This window comes from Cetorhinus maximus, chromosome 11 (assembly GCF_964194155.1).
Source record: "Cetorhinus maximus chromosome 11, sCetMax3.hap1.1, whole genome shotgun sequence".
Classification (NCBI taxonomy): Eukaryota; Metazoa; Chordata; class Chondrichthyes; order Lamniformes; family Cetorhinidae; genus Cetorhinus; species Cetorhinus maximus.
In genome coordinates this window covers 128,492,690-128,510,245 of record NC_135889.1, presented here as the reverse complement: position 1 = coordinate 128,510,245, position 17,556 = coordinate 128,492,690, and the positions used below count along the sequence as shown (strand labels likewise).

General features: G+C 46.9%; 1 protein-coding gene across 4 annotated transcripts in view; it reads left to right on the top strand.

Moving 5' to 3' along the window:
* The window catches only part of LOC144686918 (SWI/SNF-related matrix-associated actin-dependent regulator of chromatin subfamily A-like protein 1), a 107,415-nt gene that overhangs the window by 61,017 nt on the left and 28,842 nt on the right, over positions 1 to 17,556 (top strand). For all 4 annotated transcript variants that reach the window (XM_078552758.1, XM_078552759.1, XM_078552760.1 and 1 more), the window contains 4 exons: positions 3,990 to 4,157; positions 5,326 to 5,391; positions 9,823 to 9,963; positions 10,150 to 10,368. In XM_078552758.1, coding sequence (XP_078408884.1) covers positions 3,990 to 4,157; positions 5,326 to 5,391; positions 9,823 to 9,963; positions 10,150 to 10,368 — 594 coding nt within the window. The remainder of the gene's footprint in view (positions 1 to 3,989; positions 4,158 to 5,325; positions 5,392 to 9,822; positions 9,964 to 10,149; positions 10,369 to 17,556) is intronic.

Below are 17,556 nucleotides of genomic sequence, written 5' to 3'. Positions count from 1 at the left end.
GTATTTACAGGAGGTCTGTGGGAGTGGGTCATATTTACAGGGGTGCGTGTCGGTTTTTAGAGGAGTACCCCGTGAGTTTGTCAGTACTTACAGGGGGTATCTAGACATGTCAGTATTTATAGGGAGTCTCCTGGAATGTCAGAATTCACAAATGGTCCTAAGGCATGTGTCAACATTTACAGGGGTTCCTGGGAGTTTGTCAGCATTCGCAGGTGTTCCCAGGGAGAGAGTATTTACAAGAGTCCCCAGGACTTTTTTTTCAATTATTTCATGGGATGCGGGCATCACTGACTAGGCCGGCATTTATTGCCCATCCCTAATTGCCCTTGAGAAGGTGGTTTGTGAGCTGCCTTCTTGAACCGCTGCAGTCCATGTGGTGGAGTTACACACACCAATGCTGTTAAGGAGAGAATTCCAGGATTTTGACCTAGCAACAATGAAAGAACAGCAATATATTTCCAAGTCAGGACGGTGTGTGGCTTGGAGGGGAACAAGCAGATGCTGGTGTTCCCAAGCATCTGCTGACCTTGTCCTTCTAGGTGGAGAAGTCGCAGGTTTGGAAGGTGCTGTTGAAGGAGACTTGGTGAGTTGCTGCAATGCATCTTGTAGATGGTACACACTGTTGCCATTGTGCATTGGTGGTGGAGGAAGTGGATGTTGGAGGTGGTGGGTGGGGTGCCAATCAAGCTGGCTAATTTGTCCCCTATGGTGTCGAGCTTCTTAGGTCGATGGAGCTGCACTCATCCAGGCAAGTGGAGAGTATCCTATCACACTCCTGACTTGTGCCTTGTAAATGGTGAACAGGCTTTTGGGAGTCAGGAGGTGAGTTACTCGTCACAGGATCCCTAGCCTCTGACCTGCTCTTGTAGCCACAGTATTTATATGGCTGGTTCAGTTCAGTATCTGGTCAATGGTAACCCCCAGGGTGTGGATAGTGGGTGATTCAGCGATGATAATGCCATTGAATGTCATGGGGAGATGGTTGGATTCTCTCTTGTTGGAGATGGTCATTGCCTGGCACTTGTGTGGCCTCAAATGTTACTTGCCACTTGTCAGCCCAAGCTTGGATGTTGTCCAGGTCTTGCTGCATTTGGACATGGACAGCTTCAGTATCTGAGGAATCGCAAATGGTGCTGAACGTTGCGCAATCATCAATGAACATCCACACTCCTGACCTTATGATGGAAAGAAGGTCATTGATGAAGCAGCCAAAGATGGTTGGGCCTAGGACACTACCCTGAGGAACTCCTGCAGTGATGTCCTGGAACTGAGATGATTGACCTCCAACAAACACAACCATCTTGCTTTGTCCTCGATATGACTTCAAGCAGAGAGTTATCCCCCTGATTCCCATTGACTCCAGTTTTGCTAGGGCTCCTTTGATGCCACACTCAGTCAAATGCTGCCTGATGTCAAGGGCAGTCACTGTCACCTCACTTCTGGAGTTCAGCTCTTTGGTCCATGTTTGAACCAAGGCTGTAATTAGGTCAGGAGCTGAGTGTCCCTGGTGGAACCCAAACTGGACATCAGTGAGCAGGTTATGGCTAAGCAAGTGCCACTTGATAGCATTGTCGATGACCCCTTCCATCACTTTGGTGATGATCGAGAGTAGACTGATGGGGCAGTGATAGGCCAGGTTGGATTTGTCCACAGGGCAACCCCCTCCCGACTGTATACCATTGTGACGCCACCTCTGCTGGGCCTGTCTTTCTGGCGGGACAGGGCATACCCAGGCATAGTGATGGTTGTGTCTGGGACATTATCTGTAAGTTATGATTTTGTGAGGATGACTATGTCAAGCAGTTGCTTGACTAGTCTGTGAGAGAGATCTCCCAATTTTGGCAGAAGCCCCCAGAGTAAGGAGAACTTTGCAGGGTCCACAGGGCTGAGTTTGCTGTTGTATGCATCGCCCACGTCCATACTGGATGGTGCGTCTCGTTTCATTGCTTTTTGTAGATTTTGTAGCAGGGCATGCCTGGCCAATTTTCCACATAGCCGAGTAGATGCCAGCGTTGTAGTTGTACTGGAGCAGCTTGGCTAGGGGCGTGGCAAGTTCTGGAGCACAAGTCTTTAGGGCAATATGATCGGCGCAGGCTTGGAGGGCCGAAAGGCCTGTTCCTGTGCTGTACTTTTCTTTGTTCTTTGTACTTTTGTCAGGGCCAATAACCTTTGCAGTATCCAGTGCTTTTAGTTGTTTCTTGATATCACGCGGATGAATCGAATTGGCTGAAGACTTACATTTGTGATGCTGGGGACCTCCAGGGGAGGCCGAGATGGATCATCCACTCGGCGAATGCTTCAGCCTTATCTTTTACACTAGTGTGCTGGGCTCCTCCATCATTGAGGATGGGGATATTTGTGGAGGTACCTCCTCCAGTGGGTTGTTTAATTGTCCGCCACCATTCATGACTGGATGTGGCAGGACTGCAGAGCTTAGATCTGATCCGTTGGCTGTGGGATCGCTTAGCTCTGTCTATCACTTGCTGCTTATGCTGTTTGGCACGCAAGTAGTCCTGTGTCATAGCTTCACCAGGTTGACACTTCATTTTTAGGTATGCCTGGTGCTACTCCTGCCATGCCCTCCTGCACTCTTCATTGAACCAGGGTTGATCCCCTGAGTTGTTGGTAATGGTATAGGGAGGGATATGCCGGGCCATGAGGTTATAGACCGTGGTTGAGTACAATTCTGTTGCTGCTGATGGGCATCCATGAAGTGCTGTGTGTCAGTCTTGAGTTTCTAGATCTGTTCAAAATGTATCCCATTTTGCACAGTGGTAGTGCCATGCAACACGATGGAGGGTATCCTCGATGTGAAGACTGGACTTCGTCTCCTCAAGGACTGTGCATTGGTCACTCCTACCGATACTGTCATGGACAGATACATCTGTGGCGGGCAGGTGGGTGAGGATGAGGTCATGTATGTTTTTCTCTCTTGTTGGTTCCCTCACCACCAGCCGCAGACCCAGTCTAGCAATTATGTCCTTTAGGACTCGGCCAGCTCGGTCAGTAGTGATGCTACTGAGCCACTCTTGGTGATGGACATTGAAGACCCCCACCCCAAATACATTCTGTGCCCTTGCCACCCTCAGGCTTCCTCCAAGCGGTGTTCAACATGGAGGAGCACTGATTCATCAGCTGAGGGAGGGCATTAGGTAGTAATCAGCAGGAGGTTTCCTTGCCCATGTTTGACCTGATGCCATGAAACTTCATGGGATCCAGAGTCGATGTTGGGAACTCCCAGGGCAACTCCCTCCTGACTGTATACCACTGTGCCACCTGCTCTGCTGGGTCTGTCTTGCTGGTGGGACAAGACATACCCAGGGATGATGATGGCAGAGTCTGGGACATTATCTGTAAGGTATGATTCTGTGAGGATGACTATGTCAGCCTGTTGCTTGACTAGTCTGTGAGACAGCTCTCCCAATTTTGGCACTAGCCCCCAGATGTTAGTAAGGAGAACTTTGCAGGGTCAACAAGGCTGAATTTGCCATTGTTGTTTCTGGTGCCCACATCCCTGCTCATTTCATTGCCTTTTGTAGACTTTGTAGTGGTTTGATACAACTGAGTGGCTTGTTAGGCCATTTCAGACAGCATTTAAGAGTCAACCACATTGCTGTGTGTCATTATTCACATGTGGTCCTGGGGAGTGTGTCAGTATTTACAGGGGGCCCCGGGACTGTGTCAGTATTTACAGGGAGTACCTGGGAGTGTGTCGTTGTTTTTACAGGCGTCCCCCGGGAGCGCGTCGGTATTTACAGGGGTCCCCCATGAGCACGTCGGTACTTACAGGGGTCCCCCGGGAGCGTGTCGGTACTTACAGGGGTCCCCCGGGAGCACGTCAGTATTTACAAGGGGTCCCAGGGAGCTCCTCAGCATTTACAGGTGGTCCGGGAGCATGTGAGCCGTAGCTCGGTGATCACAGTCACTTTGTCAAGGTGCAACCTTTGGATCAGGCAATTCAAACCAGCATTATAACTTTTTTTCTGCAGGCTTTCAGCCATTGGTTGCCTTCACTAGAGACTGAGGCTGAGGCTATTCATGTGGTACTGACAGGGAAAGATCAATTATCATCCTCCCATGTCAGTATCATCAGCTACGACCTGCTTCCTAAACTCAGCAATCAGCTGGCAAAGAGACACTTCCAGGTCATCATTGTGGTAAGTTGATAACAGTAATTCTTTAAACTCCCTGAGGTGCTTCTGGCTTTCTGGCCACTGCAGCAGGTGCTGTGTCAAATGACCCCCACCCCCACCCCCCCCGGCCTCCACCCCATGTGAGACCCCTGCAGGGAACAGACTATGCCAGCCCCCTCCAACAGACCGCACAAGCTCCTCCCCCCAGGGGCAGATGGCACTGACCCCAGGGTAATACTGGCCCTAGTGTTACCCTCCCAGGGACTAGTGATTCTGTTTATTTGCTGTGAATATGCTGTTGGCTAACACAATGAAAGTTAAATCTTAATTGTGATTTATCGGGAGTCGAGGGGAAATGTTCTTGCCATCTCCTTCGGGCTCAGTGCCAACAGTATATGGTGTGGATGGTTTATGAGGAGCAATTGCAGAAATCAAGAAGCTTACAGTCTACAGAGAAAGTTTAGAAAGAACAGACTTTATTTCCTTGTCTTAAATATTTCAGTGAATCACTTTGAAGTTTAGTGAATACTGTTTAGCAAATCACAGTAACCAATGTGTGCACAGTGAGATGCCACATGCTGCACATAAGATGAATAACCAGTTCATTTATTCCTGATGGTGTGGATTATAAAACCTTAGACTAATACGGCACAGAAGGAGGCCGTTTGGTGTGTCAAGCTGGCTCTTGCTCTTTAATAGAGGTATCAAAATAACCCACTCTTTCCTGAGGTTTCTGATTATCGGACGCTGGTTGGTGAGTTCCTGATTATTGAGCATTAGTTGGCATGTTGATGTTTATGTCTCTATCTCTCTCTCTGTCTCTAGCGCTCTTTCCTCTGATGATTATTGGGATAGATTGTCCTGGTGGAGAGATTTGTTGGTTTTCTCTTGGGCAAGACCTGAATTTTACAATAATATAAGCAGAAAATGCTGGAAAAACTCAGCAGGTCTGACAGCATATGTGGAGAGAGAAACAGAGTTAACTTTTTGAGTTTTTTCAGCATTTTCTGTTTTTATTTCAGTTTTCCAGCACCTGCAGTATTTTGCTTTTACCTGAATTTTACAATCTGTGTTTTTTAAACTGAGCTACATTAATGCGAATTAGAAGTTTAGTTCTGGATGCACTGTCTAAGGTGACTCTCTGACCCATGTAACTCTTCCTTTCACTCTGTTTCTCTCGTACACATTTTAGGATGAATCTCATTTTCTGAAGAACATGAAGACTGTCCGATGTAAAGCTGCTCGTCCCCTCCTCCAGGTGCGTCCATGGCCAAGATTTTCCATGCCCATCGAGCGTGTTCAATAGCATGAGAGGACCATATGGCACGAACGGTTCACGACGCCGTGAAACCAGTTTGCGATCATCTGCTCAGCCCGCTGATGGCAGGCTGCGTTCTCTACCATCAGACGTCGGGAACCTCATTGTAATATATCAGCATATCATCATTAGGCCTGCCCACTGGAATTATCTCCCCCCCGCCCCCCAACCCCTGCTGGATTGTCCATTCACATTGGTGGGAAAACATGCTGATGTAGAACACGTCTTGACAAGTATGACATGCAGAAGTTGGGACTTACCACCAGGGCCTTGCTCACATCACGGACATCCGAGGAGCAGAGGATGCTGGAGCCTGTCACCAACGACACACTGGAGGAATGTCCATGGAATTCTGGGTGGATTCTAATAGACATGGCTTTGCTGCAAAGCAGCGCATGGAAGTTGGATATTCACCTTTGATGCGTCGGTTGTGGTTGAGGGGGTGGGAGAGGAAGGGCTAGGATTGGCTGGGAGAGGAAGAGGTGTCGGGGGGTGGGTGAGGTTAGGAAGCGGGAATGAATGTGTCAGGATGCGGGGAGGTTGGGAGGGGGGAATGAAGGTGTTGGGTGAGGCTGGGTGAGGGGAATAAAGGTGTCAGGGTGGAGTGAGGTTGGGAGGGGCAATGATGGTGTCACCTTGGGGTGAGGTTGGGAGGGGGGTAATGAAGGTGTCAGGATGGGATGAGGTTGGGAGGGGGAGAGAACGGGGGGAGGAGTGGGTAATGGGGGAGAAGACAGCAACTGGGGTGGTAGGTGTAAATGGGGGTGGAAGGTGCAAGGGAAAGTGCGGAGATGGAAGGGTGTCCAGGGGGAGGAAGGGGAACGGAGAGGGGAGGGTGGAAGGGTGGAGGAAGGAGCCGGGAGGGGGGAGGGCTTAAGGGTGGCAGAAGAGGTAAGGGTGGAGGAAGAGGGAGGGACTAAGCGGAGGGGGAGTCCGGGGGTGGGGGAGGACTGTGGGGGGTGGTGGAGGGGTTCTGGGTGGAGGAAGGGTACGGAGAGGGAGATGTTTGGATAGGTCCATGTCTGCCTCCTGGGGAGCAAACTGAGGGTGGGCAGGTATTGAGGAAGAGCGAGAATGACCGAGGGCAGAGTAAGGCAGTGGAGTGGGAGGGCAAGGTTTCGACGGTAGCAATGGAAGGGATGGCGAGGGTGCTTGGTGGGGACCTGGAGACAGACACGGACCCTGGGGGTGGGAAGGAGGAGGTCAGAGAGGTGAATAAAGTTGGGGGTAGGATTTTTGGGAAGAAAGGGAACCAGGACATCCCTGAAGGAAAGGGTTGGGGCTGGTAAGTAACAGAGGGGAGGTGGAATGTGATGCCTGGGGGAGTCAACTGTGATGGGGGAAAGGAAATGGGTGACAGGGGGAGGGTAAAGGACAGGGGAACAAAAGTAAAGCTGAATTAGCACCATGCTGTCCAAATCGAAGGTGAAACGAGAGTTGTGGTGGGCGAGGTCATGTGCTGTGTGGGAGTGTGATCAGTGGGTGGGCGGAGATGCAGGTCAGCTCAGATGGACAACTGAAAGAGAAACATAGACAGCATTCAAAATGCTCAGGGCATTGAGATGAGTATGAAATGTGAAGGATCCACATGCATGGGAGAGTGCTTGCACGAGGTCTGAAACGCCCTGCCATACACACACACTTCCCTCTAGAATCACTCGTGGGCCAGCTGCTCCCACTGAGGAGATAGGTCTTCCAGGCTGCTTATTTTTACCCCTTCATTAGAAGATGTGTCCCCTTGGCTGCAGATGAGGACATGAATGGAGCTGAGGGACTGGCTGGCTGAGGGTGTTGGTCCCTTGGCGGAGCTCCCTCTGAACCAAAGTAGAGATAAGTAGTGCATGGCAGCAGAGTCAAAAGCAGGAGAGAGAGCACTCACAGTTGCATTGAGAGAGGGATGATGTGGTGCAGGATCCTCAGATGGATGTTTGCCGCCAACCTCACCATTGCTGCAGACATGGTCCACATCCTCACTAGTCAGCATGATGGCATGCTCCTCAAAGTGAGTGAGGGACTGAATGTGGGCCACTGCACCCCTGGTCTGGGACTTCTCCCTGCTGATGTGAGCAGGCTTCTCCTGCATGGGAACAGATGGAGAGAATGTAAGCGGGAGGCATGGCACCGTGTGGTGAGCGGAGCCATGGACAGGAATGAGGATATGAGTGCCAGAGGATATGAGCCTAATGGAGATGTGAGAGTGATGTTGTCCCTTGAGGTGTAAGATACTCATAGACGTCTACAGCACGGAAAGAGGCCATTCGGCCCATTGTGTCCACGCCTTCCTATCCACCCTATCTATTCCCCTCATAATCTTATACACCTCTATCAGGTCCCCTCTCAACCTCACTGCTCCAAAAAAAGCAACGCCAGCCTACCCAATCTTTCCTCATAGCTCAGACCCTCCAGCCCAGGCAGCATCCTGGTAAATCTCCTCTGCACCCTCTCCAGTGCAATCACATCCTTCCTATAATGTGGTGACCAGATCCAGTTGTGGCCTAACCAGCATTTTATAGAGTTGCAGCATAACCTCCCTGCTCTTGCCTTTATTAGCCGAGGAATAGAATACAAGTATCCCATGTGCCTTCTTAACCACCTTATCTACCTGCCCTGCTACCTTCAGGGATCTGTGGATATGCACACCAAGGTCCCTCTGATCTTCAGTACTTTCCAGAGTCCTACCATTCATAGTGTAATCCCTTACCTTGTTAGCCCTCCCCAAGTGCATTACCTTACATTTTTCCGGATTGAATTCCATTTGCCGCTGCTCTGCCCACCTGACCAGTCCATTGATATCCTCCTGCAGTTTACGGCTCTCCTCCTCCCTATTTTTACCATCCTACCAATTTTTGTGTCATCCGCGAACTTTTTGATCATATCCCCTACATTTAAGTCTCAATCATTTATGTACACCACAAACAGCAAGGGCCCCTGCACCGAGCCTTGTGGAACCCCACTGAAAACAGGCTTCCAGTCACAGAAACATCCCTGTACCATCACCCTCTGCTTCCTGCCTCTCAGCCTATTTTGGATCCAATGTGCCACCTTGCCTTGGATCCCATGGTCTCTTACTTTCTTGACCAGTCTGCCATGAGGGACCTTATCAAAAGCCTTGCTAAAGTCCATGTAGACCACATCAAATGCATCACTCTCATCAACACTCCTCGTTACTTTCTCAAAAAATTCAATCAAATTTGTCAAACACGACCTTCCCTTATCAAATCCATGCTGACTATCCCTGATTAATCCGTGTCTCTCCAAGTGCAGATATATTCTGTCCTTCAGAATTCTTTCTAGCAACCTCCCCACCACTGAGGTTAGACTGACTGGTCTGTAATTTCCTGGTCTATCCCTTCCTCCCTTTTTTAATAATGGGACAATGTTAGCAGTCCTCCAGTCCTCTGGCACCTCACCTGTAGCCAGATTGGATTTGAGAATTACTGCCAGAGCCCCTTATATCTCTTCCCTTGCCTCCCTCAACAGCCTGGACACATCTCATCCGGGCCTGCGGATTTATCCACTTTTAAGGCTGCTAAACCCGATAGTACTTCCTCTCTCGCTATGTTAATTTCCTCCAGTATGTGAATGTGTGATGGGTTTGTGAGTGTGAGAGTTGAGAGTGATGGGAAGAGTGAGTTACCTTGGTGGAACAGATGAGACAATTCATGCTGTGGTGGCACTGGGTGGTTGTCCTATTTTGAAGGGCATTGGCTGACCACCGCTGCCACCACCTCCCAAGCCTGGTTGGTCACAGCTGCCCGCCCTGTGGCCAGAGCAGGGGTAGAGGACATCGCAGCAGGTCTCTGCAGCATCCAAAAGGCATTCCAGTGACGTGTCGCTAAACCTGGGAGCTTCAGTCGTCTTGCCTTTCGTGGACATCTTTCCCGCAGTAGCCATGGGCTGGAAGCACTGAGATGTGTACGCATGGCTGCACTTTAAATATGGCGCCCAGTGTGCTGAAGCTGCGAGGTGATGGCAGGCAGGCGAATGAGAGCCCACCTGCCATTAGAAACGGCATGTTTTCTGGGAATGCATAAATAATGTGGCAGGTTCGGGATGAAACGGTGTGAAAACCCGTCATCGTGGCCTGCAGTTAAAATGTTTTACCCTCCCGCTACTGCAATTAGTGCAAATCTGGGACGATTCTGCCTCCTGTGTTGGGAGGTGACCTGATCTGTGAACCTCAGCCTTTCTCTGCATATCTGAATGGAGTGCCGACCAAAGTCTGTGTGTCACATTTTCTTTTACACAGGCTCTTGAACAGATTGCCTCTGGTTGATTCTTGTCATCTCTGCATTTTGGGAGGGTGAGCCAGAGAGGAGGAGTGGTATGGCCAGTGCACTGAGACCAATCCTGTTGCTGATCTTTCCCCAGGCTGCAAAGAGACTTATTCTTCTCTCTGGGACACCAGCCATGTCCAGACCAGCTGAGCTCTACAGTCAGATCACCGTGCTCCGACCCAAACTCTTCTCTAACTTCCATGACTTTGGGATGCGTTACTGTGCTGCGAAACAGGTGATTTACTTAAATTTATGGATACAATCCCCACTATCCCCCAACCCAAACCATTCACACCCTCCCCTCCCCGCCCCTCCTCTCGTACTCTCGCTCTCCCTTTCTCTTCCCTTCTCTCTCACTCCCCTTAGCCCCTCCCTCTCTCTCCCCACACCCAGCTCATGTTCTCTCTTCTATCATTGGCAGTTTCCCTGGGGATGGGATTATTCAGGATCTTCCAACCTGCTGGAACTGCGCCTCCTGCTTCTGGAGTCAGTGATGATCAGGCGGCTGAAATCAGATGTCCTGTCACAGCTGCCAGCCAAGCGGCGCAAGGTGGTGCTTGTGGAGCCCGAGGGTGTGAGTGCAAAGGCCAGAGCAGCATTGGAAGCAGCCGCTAAAGAGATGGCAAAAGACCACAAAACGGTGGGTGCCTGTTAAGCTAACGATTTTGGGGAATGCGGAGAGGAAATCAACTTTCTCACCAATACTTGGCCCAGTCTCAAACTTCACTCAGTGGAAAGTGGGGGGATTTCTGCTGGCGAACCTGTTAGCCATTTTGTGTACAGCAGGATCCCACAAAGAATGAATGTTGTTTGTTGTGTTAGCCCAGGTCACCTGGGGAACCCCAGAACCCCAACATTTGACCCAGGACAATCAGGTACACTGAGCAGCCAGCATACATGCCAACTCTTGCCAATTCATCACGAGATGCACAATTTCCAATTAAAATTAAGTCTCGATTGCAATCTTGCAAGAAGGTTCTGAAAACTTGGAATTTTTGTCAGTCCTCCATGCATGTGCCTAGCATCTAGAGAGTCTAACAACAGAGGAAACCAGAACTGGGACCTGCTGAAACATGTTGCCTTGCAGAGCCCAGAACCTGAAGCGTGTGGATCTGGTCTCTGAAGTTGCTGCTACTTGGATCTTAGCATCTCTGGCTGTGCATTGCTTTGCAGTGAATATTGTGGTAGTCTGTTGTTGTAGTTTGCTACTTTAATCATTACCTCAATAGTAATTTGTAGTACTGTCATTAGAAGCTAATCTTTGTGCTTTCTATGGATTGCTGCTTTAATCACATTAGTATTTTGTGAGTTCATAGTTGCATTTTGTAAGACTTTTTGTCAAACAGTTTACAGAGTTCTGGCTAATGGAACAAACAATGCCAAACAAAAGGTTTCTGCCATAAGTTCCTTTTACTTGAAAATCAGCAAGAGATCACAAGTAAACATCCAATAGTAATTGTCACAAAGTAAACCCAAAATACACATAAGCATGCATAGATCCCTTCACTTTAAGCTCAAGCAAAAACCTCATACGTATGGACGCTAGCAAATGGTCAGTTTGGCAGTGACTCGGCCTGAATCTTTAACTGGCAACTTGCCAAAAATGCCTTTTTTATAACATCTTTTATACCTTTTTCATGAATGGGCCTGTATGTTATATTGACAAGACTTTATTGTCCTATAAAAGTTCTTCTTAATACATAATGTCCAATGGTATGTTGGGTTCTTTGTCTAAAACCATGGAGTAAAAGCCCACCCTCAAGTTCAATTCCCAATTAATATAGTTGATGCACAGATTCTCTCACCCACCTTACTAGGCTTAGGAATGTCTTGTACCAGTCACAGCCTCTGCAGTTCACTCGTGTGCAAGGTCTTCCTTATCTGTGAGAAACAGCTTGCAACAATTCAGCAGTACAGCTAAATTTGCAACGGTCTTCAGACCTTATGAAGCATGCTGGTAAAATTTGGGCAATTTTTGAGTTTCATCAAGTTACTACAAACCTGTGTTTTACACTATTAACCTCACTAATCTGTGGCAGCTACTGGTACTTTTGGTGAGTTGTTTTCTGACAATTTGTAGTGTTGCACAGGTAGTTTGTGAATTCATTCCTGTTTGATTCACATTAGTAGCCCATGACATCCTAATGTTGTAATTGTGTAGTTCAGGCTCTAGTCCCGGCAAAGCAGTGTGCTTCAGCAGGTCTCACTTTCGGTTTCCTCTACAATCAATTTTCCGGAGTCCAGATGTGTTCGTGGCCCCGAATGATTGAGTGCACAGACTCATGCTGAAATGGATGCACACGCACAGAAGGACTGACACACTTTGTTTAATCCCTCTGCCCAGTTTTAGGGAAGTTTTCGATACAGAACTGTCAATCCAAGTAGAATGTCCCTCGAACTGACCACTCACTCGGGAGTGTTGTAAACTGCGAGGAGAACAGTGTAGAACTTCAAAAGGACATTGACAAATTAGTGGAATGGGCAGATAGGTGGCAGGTGAAGTTCAACACAGGGAAGTGTGAGGTGGTGCATTTTGGTAGGGAGAACATGGACAGACAATATAAAATAAGGGGTGAAATTCTGAAGAGGGTGCAAGAGCAGAAAGACCTGGGTGTATATGTACATACAAAAACAGAAAATGTGGGAAAAACTCAGCAGGTCTAGCAGCACCTGTGGAGAGAGAAACAGAGTTATGACCCGTCCATATGACCCTTCAGAGCTGGATATACGGACTCGAAGCGTTAACTCTTTCTCCACAGATGCTGCTAGACCTGCTGAGTTTTTCCAGCATTTTCTGTTTTTGTTTCAGATTTCCAGCATCTGCAGTATTTTGCTTTTATCTTATGTATGCGTGCATAGATCATTGAAGGTGGCAGGACAGGTGAAGAGAGCAGTTAATAAAGCACATAGTATCCTGGGCTTTATTAATAGGGGCTTAGAGTACAAGAGCAGGGAGGTTATGCTGAAGTTATGCAAGACAATTGTTAGACCTCAGCTGGAGGATTGTGTATAGTTCTGGGCACCACACGACAGGGAGGATGTGAACACATTGGAGAGAGTGCAGAAGAGGTTTACAAGAATGGGTCCAGGGATGAGAAACTTCAGCTATGAGGATAGATTGGAGAGTTTGGGACTGTTCCCCTTGGAGAGAAGAAGGCTGAGAGGAGATTTGATAGAGATGTTCAAAATCATGAGGGGGCTGGACAGAGCAGATAGGGAGAAGCTGTTCCCACTTGTAAAAGGATCAAGAACAAGAGGGCACAGATTTAAAATGATTTGCAGAAGAAGCAAATGTGACGTGGGAGAGAACTTTTTCACACAAGTGGTTTGGGTCTGGAATGCACTGACTGGAAGTATGGTGGAGGCAGGTTCAATTGAAGCATTCAAGAGGACATTGGATGATTATTGGAATAAAAGCAATGTGCAGGGTTATGGGGAAAAGGCAGGGCAATGGCACTAGGTTATAATGCTCATTTGGAGAGCCAGTGCAGACACATTGGGCCAAATGGCCGCCTCCTGTGCAGTTAAAATTCTGTGATTCTGTGAAACCTTCACATTCACCAACTCTGCAAACTAGAGATACTAGTCTAGTAATATTGACCTTTGATCTTGTGAGACAGAAGTTTTTTTTATTCTTTCATGGCCAGCATTTGTTGGTCGTGAAAGGAAGGAAAGGAAAATGGGTGGCATTATTGGTTAAGGAGAGCATTGCAGTGCTGGAGAAAGAGGATGTCCCAGAGGGTTCAAGGATTGGATCAATTTGGCTAGAGCTAAGGAACAAAAAAAGGTGCAATTGCTTTGCTTGATGTAGCTTATATACCGCCAAATAATGAGAAGGACGTAGAAGAACCTATCTGCAGGGTAATTACAGAGAGAAGCAGGCATTATAGAGTAGTTATAAGGAGGTCTTTAATTACCCGAATGTAGACTAGTGTAAAGGGCAGAGAGGGGCAAAAGTTCCTAAATTGTGTTCAGGAGAATTCTCTACAGTAGTATGTGTCCAATCCAACAAGAATAGATGCACTGTTGGACCTGGTTCTTGGAAATGAGGTGGGCCAAGTAGATCAAGTGTCAGTGGGGGAACATTTAGGAAACAGTGATCATTGTATAGTATGTTTTAGGATGATGATAGAAAAGGATGATAGGCAATCCAGAGTAAGAATAATTAACTGGGCGTGAGCAGACTTCGATGGGGCAAGAATGGAACTGGGCCAGATAGACTGGAATGAAAGGTTGGCAGAAAAAACTAGTTAAACATTGGGCTACCTTCAAAAAAGAATCAGTTCGGGCACAGTCAAGGTATATTCCATCGAAAGGGAAAGGTAGGACAAACAACTGCAGAGCTCCCTGGATGAAAAATGAGATAAAATTAAGATAAAGAAGAGAAAATGCGCTGATGACAGGTGTCAGGTAGAAAATACAATTGAGAACCAAGAGGATACAGAAGGTTTAGAGGGGAGGTGAAAAAGCATATTAGAGAAGCAAGGAGGGATTATGAGAAAAGACTGGCAGCCAATATAAAGGGGAATCCCAAAGTCTTCTATAGGTATATAAATAGTAAAATAGTGGTAAAAGTAGGAGTAGGGCTGATTAGGGACCTAAAAGTGAATTTACACATGGACGAAGGGACCATGGCTGAGGTATGAAATGAATACTTTGTATCTGTCTTTACCAAGGAGGTAGATGCTACCCAAGACATGGTGACAGACAAGGAAACTCTGTCACTAGAAAGGTACAACATTGATGAGGAGGAAGTGTTGAATAGATTTAAAGTTGACGAGGCGCAAGGATCAGATGAGATGCATCCAAGAATATTGAAGGAAGTGAGAGTGGAAATTGCAGGGGCACTGGCCATAATTTTTCAGTTTTTCCTAGACTCAGGAATGGTGCCAGAGGAATGGAGAATTGCAAACATTATGCCCTTGTTCAAAAAGGTTGTAAGGATAAACCCAGCAATTACAGACCAGTCAGTTTAACTTCAGTGGTGGGGAAGATTCTAGAAACAATTATTCGAGATAGAATTCGTAGTCACATAGAAAAATATGGATTGATAAGGAAGAGCCAGCATGGATTTCTAAAGGGGAAATTGTGTTTAACTAGCTTGCTGGAGTTTTTTTGAAGAGATAACAGAAAAGGTCAATGAGGGTAATGCTGTTGATGTGGTGTACATGGACTTTCAAAGGGCATTTGACATAGTGCCACACAACCGATTTGTGAGAAAAATTATTGCTCATGGAATAAAAGGGACAGTAGCAACGTGGATACAAAATTGGTTGAAAAATAGAAAGCAGAGAGTACTGGTCAATGGATATTTTTTGAGCTGGGGAAAGTTTGGTAGTGGTGTTCCCCAGGGGTCGGTATTGGGACCCTTGCTTTTCCTGATATCTATTAATGATTTAGATCTTGGTGTGTAGAGGACAATTTCAAAGTTTGCGGATGATACGAAGCTTGGGAGTGTTGTGAACTGCGAGGAAGAGGGTATGGAATTTCAAGAGGACATAGGCATGTTGGTGGAGTGGGCAGATAGGTGACAGATGAAGTTCAATGCTGAGAAGTGTGAGGTGATGTATTTTGGTAGGAAGAACATGGACAAACAATATAAAATAAGGGGTCAAATTTTGAAGTGGGTTCAGGAGCAGGAAGACTTGGGTGTATATGTGCATAGGTCATTGAAGGTGGCAGGACAGGTGGAGAGAGTAGTTAATAAAGCACATAGTATCCTGGGTTTTATTAATAGCGGCATAGAGTACAAGAGCAGGAAGGTTATGCTGAATTTATGTAAGACAATTGTTAGACCTCAGCTGGAGTATTGTGTATAGTTCTGGGTACCACACTACAGGAAGGATGTGAACACATTGAAGAGAGTGCAGAAGAGATTTACAAGAATGGGTCCAGGGATGAGAAACATCAGCTATGAGGATAGACTGGAGATGTTGGGACTGTTCTCCTTGGAGAGAAGGCTGAGAGGAGATTTGATAGAGATGTTCAAAATCATGAGGGGACTGGACAGAGTAGATAGGAAGAAGCAGTTCCTGCTCATAAAAGGATCAAGAACGAGAGGGCACAGATTTCAAGTGACTGGCACAAGAAGCAAGTGTGATGTGAGAAAAAACTTTTTGGCACAATGAGTGGTTTGGGTCTGGAATGCACTGCCTGGAAGTATGGTGGAGGCAGGTTCAATCGAAGCATTCAAGAGGACATTAGATGATTATTTGAATAGAAACAATGTGCAAGGGTACAGGGACAACGCGGGGCAATGGCACTAGGTCATAATACTCATTTGGAGAGCCAGTGCAGACATGATGGGCCAAATGGCCGCCTTCAGTGCCATTAAGATTCTGTGATTCTTTGATCTGCTCGGCGATAGAGAGGAACTTGCAATGTGAGGGGGAGGATCCAGTGGTCGTGGTCCATGTAGGTACCAACGACATAGATCGGACTAGGAAAGAGGTTCTGCCGAGTGAATATGAGCAGCTAGAGACCAAATTAAAAAGCAGAACCTCAAAGGTAACAATCTCTGGATTATTACCTGAGCCATGAGCAAATTGGTGTAGGGTAAATCAGATTAGAGAGTTTAATGCGTGGCTCAAAGACTGGTGTGGGAAGAATGGGTTTTGATTCGTAGGGCACTGGCACCAGCGCTGGGCGAAGTGGGAGCTGTACCGTTGGGACGGTCTACACCTGAACATCGCTGGGACCAGTGTTCTGGTGAGTCATATAATGAGGGTGGTAGAGAGGGCTTTGAGCTAAATATTGGAGGGAAGCGATCAAATTTGGAAAGATGTAATCAATTAAAGAGAGAAGACAAGGCAAGAGAGCAAGGTAGCAATAGGGGAAATGATGATCAGAGTGTGGCAGGAAGGGACAGAGTTTACAAACCTAAGACTGTGTCAGCACACACAAGGCTAAAGGTTACAAAAAAAATAAAAAGACAAATCTGAAGACTCTATCTGAATGCGCATAGCATTTGTAACAAAACAGATGAATTGACAGCACAAATAGAAATATGAATGATCTGATAGCCTTTACAGAGACATGACAGCAGTATGATAAAGACTGGAATCTGAATATTCAAGAATATGTGACATTTAGGAAGGACAGGAAGCTAAGGAAAGGTGGAGGGGTCGCTCTGTAAATTTAAGGATGACATTTGTACAGGAGAGAGTGATGACCTTAGTTCTGGAGATCAAGATGTAGAATCAGTTTGGGTAGCGATGAGAAATAGTAAATGTGTGAAGTCACTTGTGGGAGTGGTTTATAGGTCCCCTAACAGTAACCACACCGTACGACAGGGTAGACAGGAAGAAATATTGGGGGCTTGTGAGAAAGGTATGGCGTTGATCATGGGTGATTTTAACCTACATATAGATTGGACTAATCAGATTGGCAAAAATAACCTGGACAATGAATTCATAGTGTTTTCAGGCAGTTTCTGAGAGCAGCGTGTTTTAGCACCAACCAGAGAGCAGGCTATACTAGGTCTGGTAATAGTGAATGTGCCCCTAAGTAGCAGTGATCATAATATGATTGAATTTCATATTCAGTTTTGGGGTGGGTGGGTGGCAAGAGGAGTGGATCTAAGATGAGTGTTTTAAACTTAAATAAGGGCAACTATGAGAGCATGAAGACAGAGCTGGCTAAAGTGAACTGGGAAATTAAGTTAAGGGATGCCTCAGTGGAGATGCAGTGGCAGACATTTAAGGAGATATTTCAGAATACTCAAGGGGTAACATTCCAGTGTGAAAGAAGTAGTTTAAGAGAAGGACTCACCATCCATGACTAACTAAGGAAGTTAAAGATAGAATCAAATTGAAATCAAAAGTGTATA